We start from the raw sequence: 17,878 nt of genomic DNA, 5'->3' as shown, positions 1-17,878 counted from the left end.
AAAAAAGCAAGTTCCAATTTCACCTTAAATAATTCTAGGATGGACAGGGGTGCAAATAATGAAACCCCAACACCACAAATCCTGGAGCACTGAATTTTAATTGACCTTTTTGTGTCCCCAGTGAAACCATTTTCACAGAGAGAATATTTGTGTTTATTTCCTGTCTGCTTCCCCTCCTGATGCTCTCAGGGTGCAGTTGTCTGTTTCTCCAGGAGAATCTCTCAAGTGTTCCAGGCTGTTCCAGGGATTTCTCTCCCCATCAATTCTCCCCCTTGAGCACAGGCAGCAGCTCCCCGCTTTCCTTCAGCTCCTGAAAGACACAAGAAGGGTTTGCTGGGATGATCCAAGGGGATTCCAGCAGGAAACACTCCCTGGCAGCATGGAATGCCTCACAGGGCTCCCTCCTGGGCAACACTCCGAGCTTTAGACAGGATTTAAACTCTGCTTTGGGTGCATTTCGTGCAAAAGACAAATGGGTGGACAATCACACCTTGAGAGCTCTGCTTGGTGTCCCTGATCTCCTGCCAGGTGGAATCCCAGACACTCCAGGCACAGAACTTTCCAACACCCCAAAGGAGGAATTCACCACCCATGGATGGGTTTTGTTTTCCCACCCCTAAACCCCAACAAGGAAATGAAAATCCTCAGGACTCTGAGCAGGAGGCACCTGCCCTGCTCATCCCTCAGTCCTGGGCACTGAAATTCACATTTTGGGGCTGGCAACTGCCTCGGGAGCACCAGGAGACACCTGGGAAACAGCGTGGAATGCTGCTCTTCTCCCACATCTTGCAATCAACAGCTCTATTTCAGTAATTCCATACTATGCTGCATTAAAAAATGCAATGTAAAATGCAAACCACTGACAGCGCTCATCCACTGTACGAGTCATGAATTCAAACAGCCAAGGATGCAAAGGGAGAATTTACATTGAAATACCAAAAACAAAAGGGATTTTACAGCACCTCACAACGCCCAAGACTCCTCCTCCTGAGCACTGAAAAAGCCCCCACACTTCTTAAATTATCTAGATTCATTTTATTGGTTTAATCCCTACACTTGCTAAATAAACAAATAAAATTAAACTCTAAATTAAGTTAATCTATATAATATAAGCAAAATTAATCTATGTAATTGAAGCAATCCCTACACTTGTTAAATAAACAGAATTAATGATATACCTTAGGTAAAATTAATCTATATAAATAGAATTAATCCATATAATTTAAGTAAAGTTAATCTACATCAATAAAATTAATCTACAGAATTTAGGTAAAAATAGTATCTATAAATCAAATTATTATTTATATAATAATTTTATATAATAATTTCAATAATAAATTTATATAAGAATTGAAGCAATCCCTACACTTGTTAACTGAATAAAAATTTATATACTTTAAGTAAAATTAATCTATATAAAGTATATAAAGTATTTATATACTTTAATCTAATTAATCTGTATCTTTATAATTATATATAATCTATAATTATATAATCTATATAATTGAAGTAAAGTTAATTTATATGAATTAAATAAAGCTGTACAATTGAAGTAAAATTAATCTTTGTAAATAATATTAATCTATATCCTTTAAATAACATTAATCTATATAAATAAAATTAATCTATATCCTTTAAATAACATTAATCTATATAAATAAAATTAATCTATGTAATTGTAGTAAAATTAATCTTTGTAAATAATATTAATCTATGTAATTGAGGCAATCCCTCACACTTCTTAAGTAAATCAAACAAATCTCTATAATTTCAGTAGTCCCAGGATTTTTAGAATTAAATGAGATTTATTGATTGAGCATTCCCAGGAGTCCCAGTCTGAGGAATTGGCTCTGAACCATCCAGGCAGGAATGGGCTCAGGAGGATTTGGGAACTCTGGGGCTGCTCCAACAACTCCAAGAAAATTTCCTTTTCCCCAGGAATGTTTCCTGAGACAAAACCAACATCAGGAGCAAAATTAAGGATGAGAAAAATTAAAAATAAAAGAGGTGAAAATGAGCTTTATTCCAGTCATTCAGTGGAGAATTAAAGCTCCTTTCCCTGGAAAAGCATCCTAGGGTGGCTGCAGGGATTCGGTGGGGGTCAGGCAGGAAAATTCCTATGAATGCAATTTTGAAATGCAACAAATAAATGCAATAAAATGGAGTTTTTACCTTGACAATGTCCAGCCCTCCCACCAGCTCCCCCTTGACGTAGAGCTGGGGGTACGTGGGCCAGTTGGAGAAAGATTTCAGCCCCTGGCGCACCTGGGAATCCAACAGGAATTCATTCTGTTTAATCCCAAATCAAACTGGGAAATCACACAGGAATTCATTCTGTTTAATCCCAAACCAAACTGGGAAATCACACAGGAATTCATTCTGTTTAATCCCAAACCAAACTGGGAAATCACACAGGAATTCATTCTGTTTAATCCCAAACCAAACTGGGAAATCACACAGGAATTCATTCTGTTTAATCCCAAACCAAACTGGGAAATCACACAGGAATTCATTCTGTTTAATCCCAAATCAAACTGGGAAATCACACAGGAATTCATTCTGTTTAATCCCAAATCAAACTGGGAAATCACACAGGAATTCATTCTGTTTAATCCCAAATCAAACTGGGAAATCACACAGGAATAAGGGGAATGCTGGCCAAATCAAATCTGGGAAATCCAACAGGAATTATTGGGAATGCTGGCCAAATCAAATCTGGGAATCACACAGGAATTATTGGGAATGCTGGCCAAATCAAATCTGGGAAACCAAACAGGAATTATTGGGAATGCTGGCCAAATCAAATCTGGGAAATCCAACAGGAATTATTGGGAATGCTGGCCAAATCAAATCTGGGAATCACACAGGAATTATTGGGAATGCTGGCCAAATCAAATCTGGGAAATCAAACAGGAATTATTGGGAATGCTGGCCAAATCAAATCTGGGAATCACACAGGAATTATTGGGAATGCTGGCCAAATCAAATCTGGGAAACCAAACAGGAATTATTGGGAATGCTGGCCAAATCAAATCTGGGAAATCCAACAGGAATTATTGGGAATGCTGGCCAAATCAAATCTGGGAATCACACAGGAATTATTGGGAATGCTGGCCAAATCAAATCTGGGAAATCAAACAGGAATTATTGGGAATGCTGGCCAAATCAAATCTGGGAAACCAAACAGGAATTATTGGGAATGCTGGCCAAATCAAATCTGGGAAATCCAACAGGAATTATTGGGAATGCTGGCCAAATCAAATCTGGGAAATCAAACAGGAATTATTGGGAATGCTGGCCAAATCAAAGCTGGGGAATCAAACAGGAATTATTGGGAATTCTGGACAAATCAAATCTGGGAAAACACACAGGAATATTGGGAATTCTGGCCAAATCAAAGCTGGGGAATCAAACAGGAATATTGGGAATGCTGGCCAAATCAAATCTGGGAAATCAAACAGGAATTATTTGGAATGCTGGCCAAATCAAATCTGGGAAATCACACAGGAATATTGGGAATGCTGGCCAAATCAAATCTGGGAAAACACACAGGAATATTGGGAATTCTGGCCAAATCAAAGCTGGGGAATCAAACAGGAATATTGGGAATGCTGGCCCTGGGAAAGGCAGCAGGGAATGGATCCCCAGGGAGGGGCAGCTGCTGTTACCTCCTCATCCTCCAGGATGTCAAAGGTCTCGTAATCCACGCTGGGGAGAGAGAGGGATAAAATGAGATATTCATGGAAACAATGGGATATTCATGTTATTCACACTGCAGCTGGGGAGAAATGCTCAGAAAGCAACAAAACCCCGCAACATTTGTAAAGAAACGCCTCAAAATTCTCACAGAAACGGCAAAAATTACCCCCAAAAATTTGTAGAACCTCAAGATTTTTTAAAAACCCATCAAAAGCTGGAAAAACCCCTCAAAGTTCTCAAAAAATCCTCAAAATTATCAAAAACTCCTCAATGTTCTCAAAACCCCCTCAGAAGTCTCAAAAAACCCCCAAAGTTCTAAAACCTCAAGATTTTTTTTTAAACTATTGAAATTCTCAAAAAAAAAACCTCAAAAGTCTCAAAACTTCAAGGTTTTTTAAAAACCCTAAAAATGTTCAAAACCCCTCAAAATTCTCACAAGAAGTCCTCAAAATTCCACAAAAACCCTTCAAAATTCTCTCAGAGAAACCCCAAAATCTTGAAAAAATACTCAAAATCTTCAAAAACCCCTCAAAATTCTCAAAAAACCTCCCCAATTATCTCAAAAAAGCCCCAATAAAATTCTCAGATAACCCTTCCACTGCTTGAAATCCTCTTGAAAAATAAAAACTTACATTTGGGGAATAATTCCATTGCTATTTTCTAATACATTTTCCATTAAATGCAGTTTTTACCCCAAAACTGCCTCCCCAAACTCAAGCTCCATTACCTACCCAGTGTTATTCATGATTTCTATGATTTGCTTGCTGAAGCCACATTTTGCCATCTGAAATATAAAACACAGATATTAAATGTCTCTGCTTATTAAATCCATGAATTCCAGCTGCACTACAGCAACTCCCATTTTTCTGCTGGATGAGCCACTCCCTAACCCCTTTCCCATCCTTTATCTCCTGATTTTTATGGATTTATGGAATAAATCTGCTGCATTTTGAGGCATCACTGGCCTGGATTCACCATAATAAACTATAATAAATAAGAAGAGCAACTTGTCATACTTATTCTCATTAGAATTAATTTAATTATAATTAAACTATAATTAAATTAATTATAATTGGAATTATACTTAAACTATAATTAAATTAATTATAATTGGAATTATAATTAATTAATAATTCGTATCCACTGCAAACTCTTGACATGAAGACAATGAACACCCAGCAATTTTTAGATATTAACAGATATTATAGATATCTATAAGATATCCAAGATATTAGATATATCTATTATAATATCTAAGCATCAGATATTTCTATTAATATTTCTATTAATTGATATTAATAGAAATATCTAATAGATAATATTTAGCAATAACAAAAAGCAGGGGCTTTTTTATGGTTTATAGAAGCACAAAATAAAAAGATAAATAACTTTTGCAGCTACACTGATTTGAATTAAGGAAGAACAAAATAAAATTCACAATTTTCTGGAACATTCCATGTTACCTGTTTGTTTCCCTTCATGAAGAGCATCACAGGAGCTTTGTTTATCAAGGATTTAAGCCTACAAAAAGACATAAAATACCTTGGTTATCAGCCCAAACAAAATGCAGAATTGGGAATGAAAACTCCAACTGATCAACCTCCAAGGATTCCACCCTGGGCTGGGAACGCACTCCCAGCAGGAACCCATCTCCCATGGAGAGAAACGGCACTAAAACCTCCCCAGAGGTGCTGCTGCTCCTTACAAACACATCTCATGGACAACTTTAACCCAAAAAAAACTTTAGGGGAACTTTAAAACCCTCCGGGAGACACAGGACATTTCCCATTCCCTTCTTTCCCTCAAAAGTTTGTGCAAAAAAAATCTGTGTAAATGGGGTTGCTGCTTGTGCAATTTGCAAACTTCGTCAAGAACTGACCAAAAAATGTTGAATTTCTTAACAAACTCCTTAAAAAGCAGAGGTAGGGGCTAAAAGGCTTTAAAAAATAAGTTTTTAAAGGCCACCAACAGTAAGTTTTTAAAGATGAGCCCATCTCATCTTTATCTCCAATTTAATCTCTGCTAAAAGCATTAATTGGGGTTTGTGAGCTCAGTGAAACAATTTCAAAGTAAAGCAACCCAAGGCTTGGGATAAATTTGGAAGGAATGAATAAATCCCTAGAATTTAGAACGATGGGTTTATTTCTTATCTCCATTTTTACATGGGATTTATTAAATTATTTCTGCACTGCACTGAGCAGGGAGAAGAACCAGGCAGGGATTCCTTCCAGTGACACCAGAGTTGGAAATCTGTTGCAAATAAAGCTGGAAAAAGCTTAAAAAGATGATTTTCCCAGTTATTTTTAAATAATAAATTGCTAAAGAGAGACAAGAATGAATCTATATCTATATATCCACCTACAGATACAGATATATAAACATATAAGTAGATATATCTATTTTAATAAAGAAAAATATGGAAATATAGATATATATTTATAAATATACACATAGATATAGAAATATAGAAAGGCATATTTATAAATATATAGATAAATACAGATATATAAATAGATATAGATATATAAATGCATAAATAGATATATATATATCTACATATATATATATATATATATATATATATATGTAAATAGATTCTTGCAACAAGCAGAAATTAAACCACAAATACAAGATTCTTGGACTTAAATGTACAAACCCCAAAAGACATTGAAAAACTGCAAGAATTCTGCAAGTAAATGAATTCTTGAGGCACTTCTGATAAAGCAGAAATTCACAGAGGGTTTCCCCTGTATAAGCATAGAAAAAAACCTCAAAAATTGTTATAACTCCCCCACCTGTCCTCCAGCTTCTGGCCCTTTGGGCAGATTGTGTCCAGCTCTCCTGACGCCTCGAGCTCCTGGGGAAATTAGGGAAAAAAGCAAACATGAGGTGGAAGAAGCAAGACAAGGACATTTCAGGCAAGCCAGAGAGGAGGGAAATGGCGTGGCATCACCTTGACGATGTCCAGGCCCCCGATGAGCTCGCCCTTGACGTAGAGCTGGGGGTATGTTGGCCAGTTGGAGAAGGCTTTGAGCCCCTGGCGCACCTCCTCGTCAGAGAAGATGTCAAAGCTGCTGAAGGCCACGCCGTGCTTCTGCAGGATCTCCACCATCTGCCTGCTGAAGCCTGCAGTGGAACCCCCTGGGATCTCAGCACAGCTGGGCTCACAGCTGGCCCACAGCTGGGCTCACCCTGGCTCACAGCTGGGCTCAGCCTGGCCCACAGCTGGGCTCACAGCTGGCCCACAGCTGGGCTCATCCTGGCTCACAGCTGGGCTGTGCCCACCCTGGCTCAGGGCTGCGCTGGCCCCACTGTGGCTCAGGGCTGTGCCCACCCCGGCTCAGGGCAGTGCTGGCCCCACCCTGGCTCAGGGCCGTGCTGGCCCCACCCTGGCTCAGGGCCGTGCTGGCCCCACCCTGGCTCAGGGCTGCGCTGGCCCCAGCCTGGCACGGTGGGGCACACCACAGCGCTCTGTGCCAGGGAGGCCCAGCAGGCAGGCTGGCTCACCGCAGCGGGGCTCCTTGGGAGAGCCCTTCATGAAGAGCATGCAGGGGGCAGCGTTGATGAGGCCCCTGAGGCGGGCGTGCAGCTGCTCCTGGGCAGGGGCAGCGCCCCCGGGGCCGGCCGTGCCCGCCGTGCCCGCCGCGTGCCGCTGAACCTTCTGCGTCAGCTCCGGGGCGTGAGCGCCGTCCAGGCGGTCCACATTCTGGGAATTCTGCAGGAAATAACACACAGAGTGCAGAACAGGCATAGACACAGCACACACTGCCCCAGAACAGGCATAGACACAGCACAGAGTGCCTCAGAACAGGCAGAGACACAGCACAGAGTGCCTCAGAACAGGCACAGACACAGCATAGAGTGCCTCAGAACAGGCACAGACACAGCACAGAGTGCCTCAGAACAGGCACAGACACAGCATAGAGTGCCTCAGAACAGGCATAGACACAGCACACACTGCCCCAGAACAGGCATAGACACAGCACAGAGTGCCTCAGAACAGGCATAGACACAGCACAGAGTGCCTCAGAACAGGCACAGACACAGCATAGAGTGCCTCAGAACAGGCAGAGACACAGCACAGAGTGCCTCAGAACAGGCACAGACACAGCACAGAGTGCCTCAGAACAGACATAGACACAGCATAGACTGCCTCAGAACAGGCATAGATACAGCACAGAGTGCCTCAGAACAGGCATGGACACAGCATAGAGTGCCTCAGAACAGGCACAGACACAGCACAGAGTGCCTCAGAACAGGCATAGATACAGCACAGAGTGCCTCAGAACAGGCATAGACACAGCACAGAGTGCCTCAGAACAGGCACAGACACAGCATAGAGTGCCTCAGAACAGGCACAGACACAGCACAGAGTGCCTCAGAACAGGCACAGACACAGCACAGAGTGCCTCAGAACAGGCATAGACACAGCATAGAGTGCCTCAGAACAGACATAGACACAGCACAGAGTGCCTCAGAACAGGCACAGACACAGCATAGAGTGCCTCAGAACAGGCAGAGACACAGCACAGAGTGCCTCAGAACAGGGGGATAAACACAGCACACACTGCCCTCAGAACAGGCATAGACACAGCATACACAGACTGCAGGACACATGGGATAAAGCACAGCCTTCAGTCTAGGCTGGGCTCAAGCCCAGCACTCACAGCCTTCAGTCCAGCCCAGGCTCAAGCACAGCACTCACAGCCTTCAGTCCAGCCCAGGCTCAAGCACAGCACTCACAGCCTTCAGTCCAGCCCAGGCTCAAGCACAGCACTCACAGCCTTCAGTCTAGGCTGGGCTAAAGCCCAGCACTCACAGCCTTCAGTCTAGGCTGGGCTCAAGCACAGCACTCACAGCCTTCAGCCCAGCCTAGGCTCAAGCCCAGCACTCACAGCCTTCAGCCCAGCCTAGGCTCAAGCACAGCACTCACAGCCTTCAGTCCAGCCTGGGCTCAAGCACAGCACTCAAAGCCTTCAGTCTAGGCTGGGCTCAAGCACAGCACTCACAGCCTTCAGCCCAGCCTGGGCTCAAGCACAGCAAAGCCAGCCAGCCAGGCCTGGCTTTCCAAGGAGGAGCTGCACTGCCAGGCTCGTGCCTTTCTGGCAGTAATGATGCCTCAGGGATTTCAGCTTTTCTGTTTTTCAGATCCTGTGCTGCATTAGTGCCTAACTCTGAACTCCATACAAAGTGAATTAAGTGTCTTCACATTTTGGTCAGACTAAACAATCCCTCCAGGCCTGAAACTCAGGACACCCTACAGCCTCAGGTCCTGAAAAGAATAAACTAAAGTGAATTGGGAGGAGCAAACTGGGGGTGAATAACTTCATCACCTGAAGCTGAACTGGAGGATGAACCCCTGCTATGTAAATAGCCCAAACTCACATCTGCCTGACAAACCCATGACCATGGCCCATCCTGGGTGTAGCATCTGGGAGGCTCTGAGTGCCCAAGGTGCACCTATGGAAGGCCTTTAATAAATACCCACTTTATCCTCTCAACCTTGTCTAGCCTCTGTTCTGGGCAGCCACTGCAAGGCCTCAGTAACAGCACCAAGTTTGCCTCTTGAAATACTTATTTCATAAAATATTATCCATTTTACCATCACAGGCAAATAGCACCCAAACAGAATTGTTATTTCTGTTTTTACCATATTTACTTGGGTCTTTTCCCCCGCTACAACACAAAGAAATGTTGCTGTAAATTTTTTGACCCAAGTACAACAAGTGAAATAAAAACTATGCATGAGTCCCGAAGCACTTAAGGAAGCCCTGAACTATTCCACACAAAGTGCAAAAACCATGTCTATTTCCATTTCTAGGTTCCACTGCATAGAATTCAATCAGTTACAGAGGTGTCTCCTCACTGAGAAAGCTCCTCAGGTTCTGGTAGAGTATTACAAAAGTATAAGTATTAAGAGTCCACATGGATTCTATTTTCTCTTAAATCCACTTTTCTTAAATTCATCTCCTCTTAAATCCATTTCCTCTTACCTTAAAGAACAAGAACGTTGGAACAGAACTAATTCCATATTTTTCAGACACTTCAGGCACAGCCTCAGCTTCCAGCTAAAAACCAAACCAAAAAAAAAAAAAAGAACTGGATTATTTTCATAATCTTCTTTAAAGTTTCACTGCAAGTGTCAATCCTGGAATGTTCTCCCTGGCATTTTATACATTTAAGCAGGATCTGCTGCTGAAGTCTGGGAGACATTTGCATTTAAATGAGACTCTCCGGGCTGCATGGCACCCGCTGAACCTCCACGGTGTCAGAACAGGTTCAGAGGTTTTTATTTTGTTGCACATTTCAAAAGACACCCGGAGGCTGCGAATAAAATTTTTGGTGCACTCCTGACCCAGTAAATTCTCAATGCTGTGCAGCTCCTGCTATATTGGAAGCCATAAATCACTGGCCCCGGTGATGTCACCACCACAGAGGTGCTTTTGTGCCCCTTTGGGGGGCTCTGCATCCCCCCTGCCATCTGCAGCCCCCTGCAAATTAGGAGGGGAAAAGGAGCTGCTCCTTCAGCTGAGGGTGATTTTGAACTTGATTTTTAACTCCTGCCAGGCTGCTGAGTGCCCAGCCTGGGATCACTGCTCCCACTTCCATCACAGAGGCATTTGCTATGAAAATTTATCTTCACTGGCTCAGATTTTGAGCTGCTCCAGCTACACGGGCTCCTAATGAACCCACTAATTAGAGAGGCAAAGCAGGAGCATCAGAAGTGAGCCCCAGCCTCCTCCTGGAAATCACCACTCCAGGAGAACCAACTGGAAAACTACAGCTAGAAAAGGAAAGCTTACATCCAACTGAAATTGAACTGAAAGCTTGTACCTAATTGAAAGAGAATAGGTAATTCCAATTATTGATTCTTTTTCCAGGGGCAAATGATGACTTCCATGTCTAATACTCATTTTCTTTCCCAGCAAAATTTCCTGCTGGATATTTCTCTTCCATATAACACAGAACAGATTTCATTTCATATTTCAGGAACTTGCTCTCATTGACACAGCTTCCCAAAATGTTGTTTGTGAGCACTCTGGGATATGAACACATTCATTTCAACCAAACATCTCGGGAGGTAACAGGTGCTTGCCAATTCAAAGGCAGGCTGGATATTCTGGAACACAAAAATCCCACCAAGGACTGCCAAAATCAAATATATTCCTCTGGAGGAGCTCCTCCCTCCAAAATGTATCAGTAAAATTCACCCAAGAATTTTCATCAGCTTATTTTCTCTGAGCAAGAACACCAGTAATATTAAAATTGCTGGGAGGAGGGAAGCTGGGGAAAGGATGTGCCACCACCTTGGTTTCACAGCCCTGGATGACTTTGGAACCTTGTTATTAAAATATAAATTACAGCTGAATAATAAAGGTCATAAATAAATGATATAGGAATAATAAAAAGGCAATTGAGAGATTGCAGACTTTGTTGGGCTGAGTAAAAGCTACTAAACTTTAGATAAATGTAAGCATCTTGAATTTGCAGTATGTCGAAAATTAGTCTTTTGGAGCTCTAAGTCATAAAATACCATTAAAATAATTCTGACCTGTTTTACAAATACCAACTGAGAGGAATCATTAAAAAAACCCATACACACATCCTAAAGGCTGTAAAAATCACATTAAAATACTCACACACAGCTGGCTGCTCCACTGCTCCCTGCCCTCATCATCCCACAAGTGTCTCATTAACCAGAGAAATTTGGTTTAAAATCAACAGCACGTGAAGGGAATTCCTTCCTCCTTCCCCTGGATCCCAGGGGATGTGCAGAGGGTCTCACAGAGCAGAGTGACAGCCCTGCAGAGAGTGAGCTCACTTTCCTGAAGTGTCATTTCAGTGCCACAGGAATCCTCTGGGAACCCTGAGATCCCTTAACCAGGAACATCCCCAGGGCTGGACACCCTGGGACAGTGGGAGGTGTCCCTGCCTTGGCAGGGGTGGCACTGGGTGGGCTTTGGGGTCCCTTCCCACCCAAGGCATTCCAGGATTCCCAGTCTGAGCATCCCTGACAGCAGCAGCACCTCTAGGATAACACTGGATGGGCTTTGGGGTCCCTTCCCACCCAAGGCATTCCAGGATTCCCAGTCTGAGCATCCCTGACAGCAGCAGCACTTTGGGATAACACTGGATGGGCTTTGGGGTCCCTTCCCACCCAAGGCATTCCAGGATTCCCAGTCTGAGCCATCCCTAACAGCAGCAGCACCTCTAGGATAACACTGGATGGGCTTTGGGGTCCCTTCCCACCCAAGGCATTCCAGGATTCCCAATCTGAGCCATCCCTGACAGCAGCAGCACCTCTGGGACACCAGATGTGAGAGGGGCATTGGAAATGTGAGGCCCCAGAGGCAGCCCAAGAGGAAGCTGCCCCTGCTGTGGAACATTTCCCTGCCCCAGGGCTGTCCCTGTGCTCACCTGCACGAAGGTGACCTGGCTGTGCTCCCGTGCCAGCGCCGCCATCACCTCGTTCATCTGCGCGCACTGCGGAGCCCATGGCGCCCAGAAGTGCACCACCACCAGGGACCTGGGGAGAAACAGCACTGCTGGGGACAGCTGCCAACAACACACCTGGACCACGGAACCCCTGAGCCTGGGAGAGGCCTCCAGAATCACCATCCAGGGCCCCGACAGCCACCTTGTCCCCAGAGCCCAGAGTGCCCCCTCCAGGGATGGGCACTCCATGAAAACCCATCAATCCCCACCACCTGCTGCCCTAGAGAGAGGCTGGACAGAGCTCCAGAATAAAGCAGGGATTCATTCACAGCATCCCCTCCATGGATCCACCTTGGGCAGCACCAGAGCCCAGCCAGGGCTGCACCCAAGATGAACCAAAATGGCCCCAAAATGCACGGCCGGGCACGGGCTCTGTCCCTGGGATCAGTTCTGCTCCATTTGCACCTTGCAGTTCATTGTCCCATTCCAGCTTTAGCCCCTGCAGTCCCACCCTGCTTGTTTTTCTCTCTCCAGCCCACGGGGTTTGTGCTCTGGGGCTGAGATTTGGATCATTTGTCCTTGGTGCCCAGCTGGAGCAGGAATTGTTTTGTGTCCCTGCTCTGTGCACAGAGCTCAGCATCCCCTGATGTGTGCCCAGACCCACACACTAAAGCAGCACAGAATGGGAAAATAGAAAAGCCAAACCTGAGGCATCACCTGAGATAACAAAACCCTTTAAAGCACAGTCAGGAGTTTCCTTTCCCAGGGACCATTCCGAGCCCAGGCAGCAGTGCTGAGGCCATGCAGTACAAAGCCTGTCACACTGCAATGTTATTTTTCTGCTTGCATTAGCTCCAACTTCTTATTGCAGGTTTGCTGGGATGTTTGGGATTGGTTCTACACAGCATTTAAAGGTGTGAGCAGAAATCCCATCCCACTGGGTACCAGCTCCCATGGGCTTAAACACCTGGGACGGCAGCAGTGACAAGACATTGGAATTTTCAACTCCATTCTCCATCTTTGCAGAGGTCAAACCCTCTGCATTCCCAGAGAATGGGAATAAGGAATTAAAGATACAATGTACTAGTACTAATTTACCTAGAAAAATAGAGAAATCAAGTCACCCATCCCACAGCAGCCACTTCATGCCTTTTATCCCTAAATAATGGAAATTCATTGTAAATTGTAGCAGCTGCGTGGGCAGCACAAGATCCCTGCTGGAGCAGTTCCTGTGACCTGGTCAGACACCCTGGATGCTTTCACAAACTCGATTTTTCAGTGAAACTCTAGAAAATTCCGGCAGAAAAACAACAGAACAACTTTTCTTTGCCCCCTAAGTCCTCAGTTTAAGTCTGTGCCCACAGCAGGACACACCTGGCCACAGGGATGGGCCTCAGGGCAAATCACCGCAGGATTATTTCATCCTTATCCCACCAGAGCCTGCTCCTTCCTTACCAACATCCAGCTGCAATATATTCATTTTTATCTTCAGGAAGAACATATTTTAAATTCAATTGCACTAAGGGTATCGTTTCGGTTGTTTGATTTTTTTAAAATTCATTCACAAAACAATTCAGATTTTGCAACCAAACTGCTCACTGAGCACTTCAATTTCACTTAAAAAAAAAAAGAGTACTTGAAAACATTAAGAGAGATAAAAAATAAAGAGTTGGCAAAACGAAGCACTTAAGTAACTCCAAACAAAAAGTGTTCCCTGTGTTCAGTCAAGGTTAAAAAAAAAGCTCCACTATTAAACAGGGCAGGGACAAAAAGGTTATGACAAATCCACAATTTTCTCCTTAAATATCAAGATTTACACTCATTCTACAACACAAACTTACTGATGACTTAATGCAAGAAATGTTAATTTTCTGAAACAGGAAATGCTATTAAATTAACATGTAATTATAAATGCTGTTTCCAAAGGAAGCAGAGCAAGAGTTATCAGAATTATCTTGGGTCCAAGAACATGGATAAAATCATCAATTCCTTTAGAGAGAAAACTGAATTATGTTCTGTGACAAAGGCAATGAGAAAATTACTGGTGGGTTTTTTTAAATAACCTTAAAATACCGTGTTTGTTCCTGAAGCCACTTTCCTTTGGGCACATGAATTCCTTCTGCAATGTCCCTACAAAGCAATCCAGCTGAAGGACAATTCCAGCAGGGAAAGTGGAAGTCCTACAGCAAGTCTGGAAGAAATTCTGTTCCTTTTTCCCAGGACCATCATTTAACAGCATTTCCTTCGGTTGTCTCTCAGAACTGATGCTGGTATCCCCCCACACTTTTAATCACTGTAAATCTGTAATTACAGAGGTGCTTAGTGCAGCTCTCCCCTCCCACAGTTAAACACGTGCATGGAACACTGGAATAAAACCACTGGGATTGCTCAGGACAGGGCTGGGAGCACCCTGGGACACTGCAAGGTGTCCCTGGATGGGCCTGCAGATCCCAGACCAGGCTGGGGTTGTAGGAAAAGCAGAGCCCTGTCATTAATCATAGAGCACAAAACCAGATTAATGAGACCCTGGGTGGGAGAAGAATAATTCAGAGCCACTTCTGTGTCAATAAACACCCAAATGATGGTGCTCCCACTGCAACGTCACTGCTGTGACATTGGTCACAGCATAGTTGGTCACTGCTGTTCCCACTGCAGTGTCAATGTTGTTTCCACTGCAAAGTCACTGCTGTTCCCATTGAAATTCCAATGCTGTTCCCATTGCTGTGCCACTGCAATTTCACTGCTGTTCCCATTGAAATTTCACTACCGTTCCAATTGAAATGTCACTGCTGTTCCCATTGAAATTTCACTGCTGTTCCCATTGCTGTGCCACTGCAATTTCACTGCTGTTCCCATTGAAATTTCACTGCTGTTCCCACTGCAAAGTCACTGCTGTGCCACTGCAATGTCACTGCTGTTCCCACTGCTGTTCCCATTGAAATTCCACTACCGTTCCAATTGAAATGTCACTGCTGTTCCCATTGACATTTCATTCCCATTCCCACTAAAATGTCATTGGTGTTCCCACTGCAGTGCCACTGCTGTTCCCACTGCAGTTTCACTGCTGTTCCCACGGAAGTGTCGCGGCGGTTTTGGTGACACTCCCACGGCTGGAGGACAATCCCAGCTCTCAGGGCAGCTCTGGTTAATGGGATTTTCCAGACGGTTCGCCCAATTTGGCCCCAATTCCCTGCGGCAGGACCTGCTATAGGGCGGCACCTCCGAGAGCTGAGCCAGGGGAACGCGGGGCTGGCAGAGGCCGAGCCTAAGCCTGGCCAAAGCCCGAGCGTAAACCAGGCCAAAGCCAAGCCTAAGCCAGGCCTAAGCCCAGGCTTTGAGCAGCTCGGGGCTCGGTTTGTCCCCAGTTTGGGGTTTTTTATCTTCCCCACGCAGTTTTTACCGGGCGCTGCGGCAGCACCGGCCCGTCCCGAGCTGTGCCCTGCGGGGACCGGGAGGGGACAGCGGGATGGCACCGAGGGACGGGACCCAAAGAGGGGACACCGGGATGGGGAACCCGGGCTGGCGCCCACAGAGGTGACACCGGCATGGCCCCAACGGATGGCACGGAGGGACGGCAGGCGGAGATGGCCCCCACGGAGGAGACTGAGGGACGGCACGGCGGGACGGGAGCCACGGTAAGGGACACAGGGACGGGCCCATTGCCCCCTCCCTCTCCCCGGTGCCCCCGCACCTGTCCGGGCGCTGCAGCAGCTTCTGGAACTGCTCCACGGAGCCCGCGGCCGCCACCGCGCCCGCCATGGCCGGGCCCAGCCAGGGACACGTGGGGCCACCGCCGGTCACGTGGCGGCAACCGCGGGTCACGTGCGTCCGCCCTGGGCACGCGCTTCCTCCTGCCTCACGTGTCCCGCCCGCGTCACGTGTCCCGCTCCCGTCACGTATCTTTCCCGTGTCACGTGTTCCTCCCGGTGTCACGTGCCCTCCCTGTGTCACGTGTCCCCAGTGTCACGTGTCCCGCGTGTGACGTGTTCCCCGTGGCGGCCGTGCCCTTCCAATTGATAAAAATGGATCAGGAACTGTTGTAAAATAGTTGGTAACGGTGGAAAATGCGTATTTTATGATTGGCTTTTCACAGATATTCAAATGAATATTATATGTGTTGTGCTAGAAAGTTTTGCTGTAGGCATTTTCTTACGCAGTGTGTTCAATGTAGTTTTAGGTTATAACAAAATGTTAAAATAGAAACGATGCTATGTAGGATACTTTTTTAAAGAAAGGACTCACAGTGAGATAGCAGCCACAGGACACCTGAATCTTTCCTGGGTTTAGGGCTCTTTTTTTGGGATTCCTGTCCCAGTCCCATTCCTGGTGAGTTCCCAACGAGCAGGGCTGGATTTGGGCTGTGGAGGAATTCAAGAGGAATCCCAAGGCTCTGGGTGCAGGCATTATGGGATGGAGGCCCAGGCTCTGTGCCACGGTTCCGCTCCGAGTGGGACAGATGGAACCCCTGGAAATAAATCTCTTCCCTCTGTGGCCCACGTCAGCTCCAGCTCTGCCCCGTAAATCAAAGCTCAGCCTTGAGAGAGCTCCCCGAGACCTTTGCAGGCTCCTTGGGAAGGGAGAGGCGAGGACTGCAGCTCCAAATGGATAGGCCTGGAGCCAGGGGAGAGCTAAATCTGCCTCCCATCCAGCTGTATTTCTGGGATCCCATATGGAGCCTTGGCAGGAGCATCCCAGGGAAGCTTCAAGGACTCGGGGTGGAGCAGGCTGTGGCCGTGTTCACAGGGGTCCCAGGAAGAGGGAAGAGATGAGGATCTGACTCCATGTTTCAGAGGGCTGGTTTATTATTTTATGATATATATAATATTTTTAAAATACTAACAATATAAATATATTATTATATATGTATATAATATATGTGTATTACATATAGCACTATAATAATATTAATATCTAAATAAATATAATAAACAAGATATAAAATATTTTAATATTATAATTTAATATTTAATATCTTAATAATTATAATTTAATATATTTTATATTTATATTTTAATATTATATATTTTATTATATATAATATTTTAAACTATATTAATATAAATATAATTATATTGTGTATATATATAAATGTATTGTTATATATTTATATAAAATATATATAAAACTATAATAATATATAGATAAATATAATAAATAATATATAAGCTAAACTAAATAAATATAATAAATAATATATAAAACTATAATAATAATTTCTTTTTAAACTATACTAAAAGAATGGAAGAATAAATTTCATCAGAAGGCTTGAAAGCAAAGGAAAGAATCGGAATGATAATAAAAGCTTGTGACTGACCAGCGAGTCCAAGACAGCTGGGCTGTGATTGCCATTAATTAAACACAACCACATGACACCAATCCCAGATGCACCTGTTGCATTCCACAGCAGCAAATAATTATTATTTACATTTTGTTCCTGAGGCCTCTCAGCTTCTCAGGAGAAAAAATCCTAAGGAAAGGATTTGTCATAAAATGTGTGTGTGACAACAGGCAGGGGGACAAGTTACCCTGCAAGTGCCAGGTGATGCCCTGCTCACCTGCAGCCCCAAAGAGAGATGGATGTGGAGCCCAAATTGGGGTGAAAACCCCCGAGGGAAGAGGTTGGGTGAGAGCTCCCAGCTGCTCCCAAATCCCACTGCAGTTTTCCAGCAGCTTTCCCAAAGAATCCTGTGTTCCCTTTCTAATGAATTCTTTGTTTCCTTTCTGCCAAGGCTGGGATTAAATT

General features: G+C 44.5%; 1 protein-coding gene across 1 annotated transcript; it reads right to left on the bottom strand.

Moving 5' to 3' along the window:
* Positions 1–79: 79 nt before the first annotated feature.
* GLRX3 (glutaredoxin 3) lies at positions 80–15,956 on the bottom strand. Its single transcript, XM_066554516.1, has 11 exons — positions 15,827–15,956; positions 12,118–12,226; positions 9,693–9,767; positions 7,207–7,414; positions 6,653–6,825; positions 6,495–6,556; positions 5,163–5,220; positions 4,431–4,483; positions 3,669–3,708; positions 2,173–2,265; positions 80–310 (listed from the first exon to the last, which is right to left on the bottom strand). Exons 1-11 carry the CDS (start codon positions 15,892–15,894, stop codon positions 260–262), a joined length of 990 nt encoding a protein of 329 aa, XP_066410613.1. The 5' UTR covers positions 15,895–15,956; the 3' UTR covers positions 80–259.
* Positions 15,957–17,878: the final 1,922 nt, after the last annotated feature.

Source organism: Molothrus aeneus, chromosome 8 (assembly GCF_037042795.1).
Source record: "Molothrus aeneus isolate 106 chromosome 8, BPBGC_Maene_1.0, whole genome shotgun sequence".
In the NCBI taxonomy this organism is placed as follows: Eukaryota; Metazoa; Chordata; class Aves; order Passeriformes; family Icteridae; genus Molothrus; species Molothrus aeneus.
This window is presented reverse-complemented; position numbering and strand designations above follow the sequence as displayed.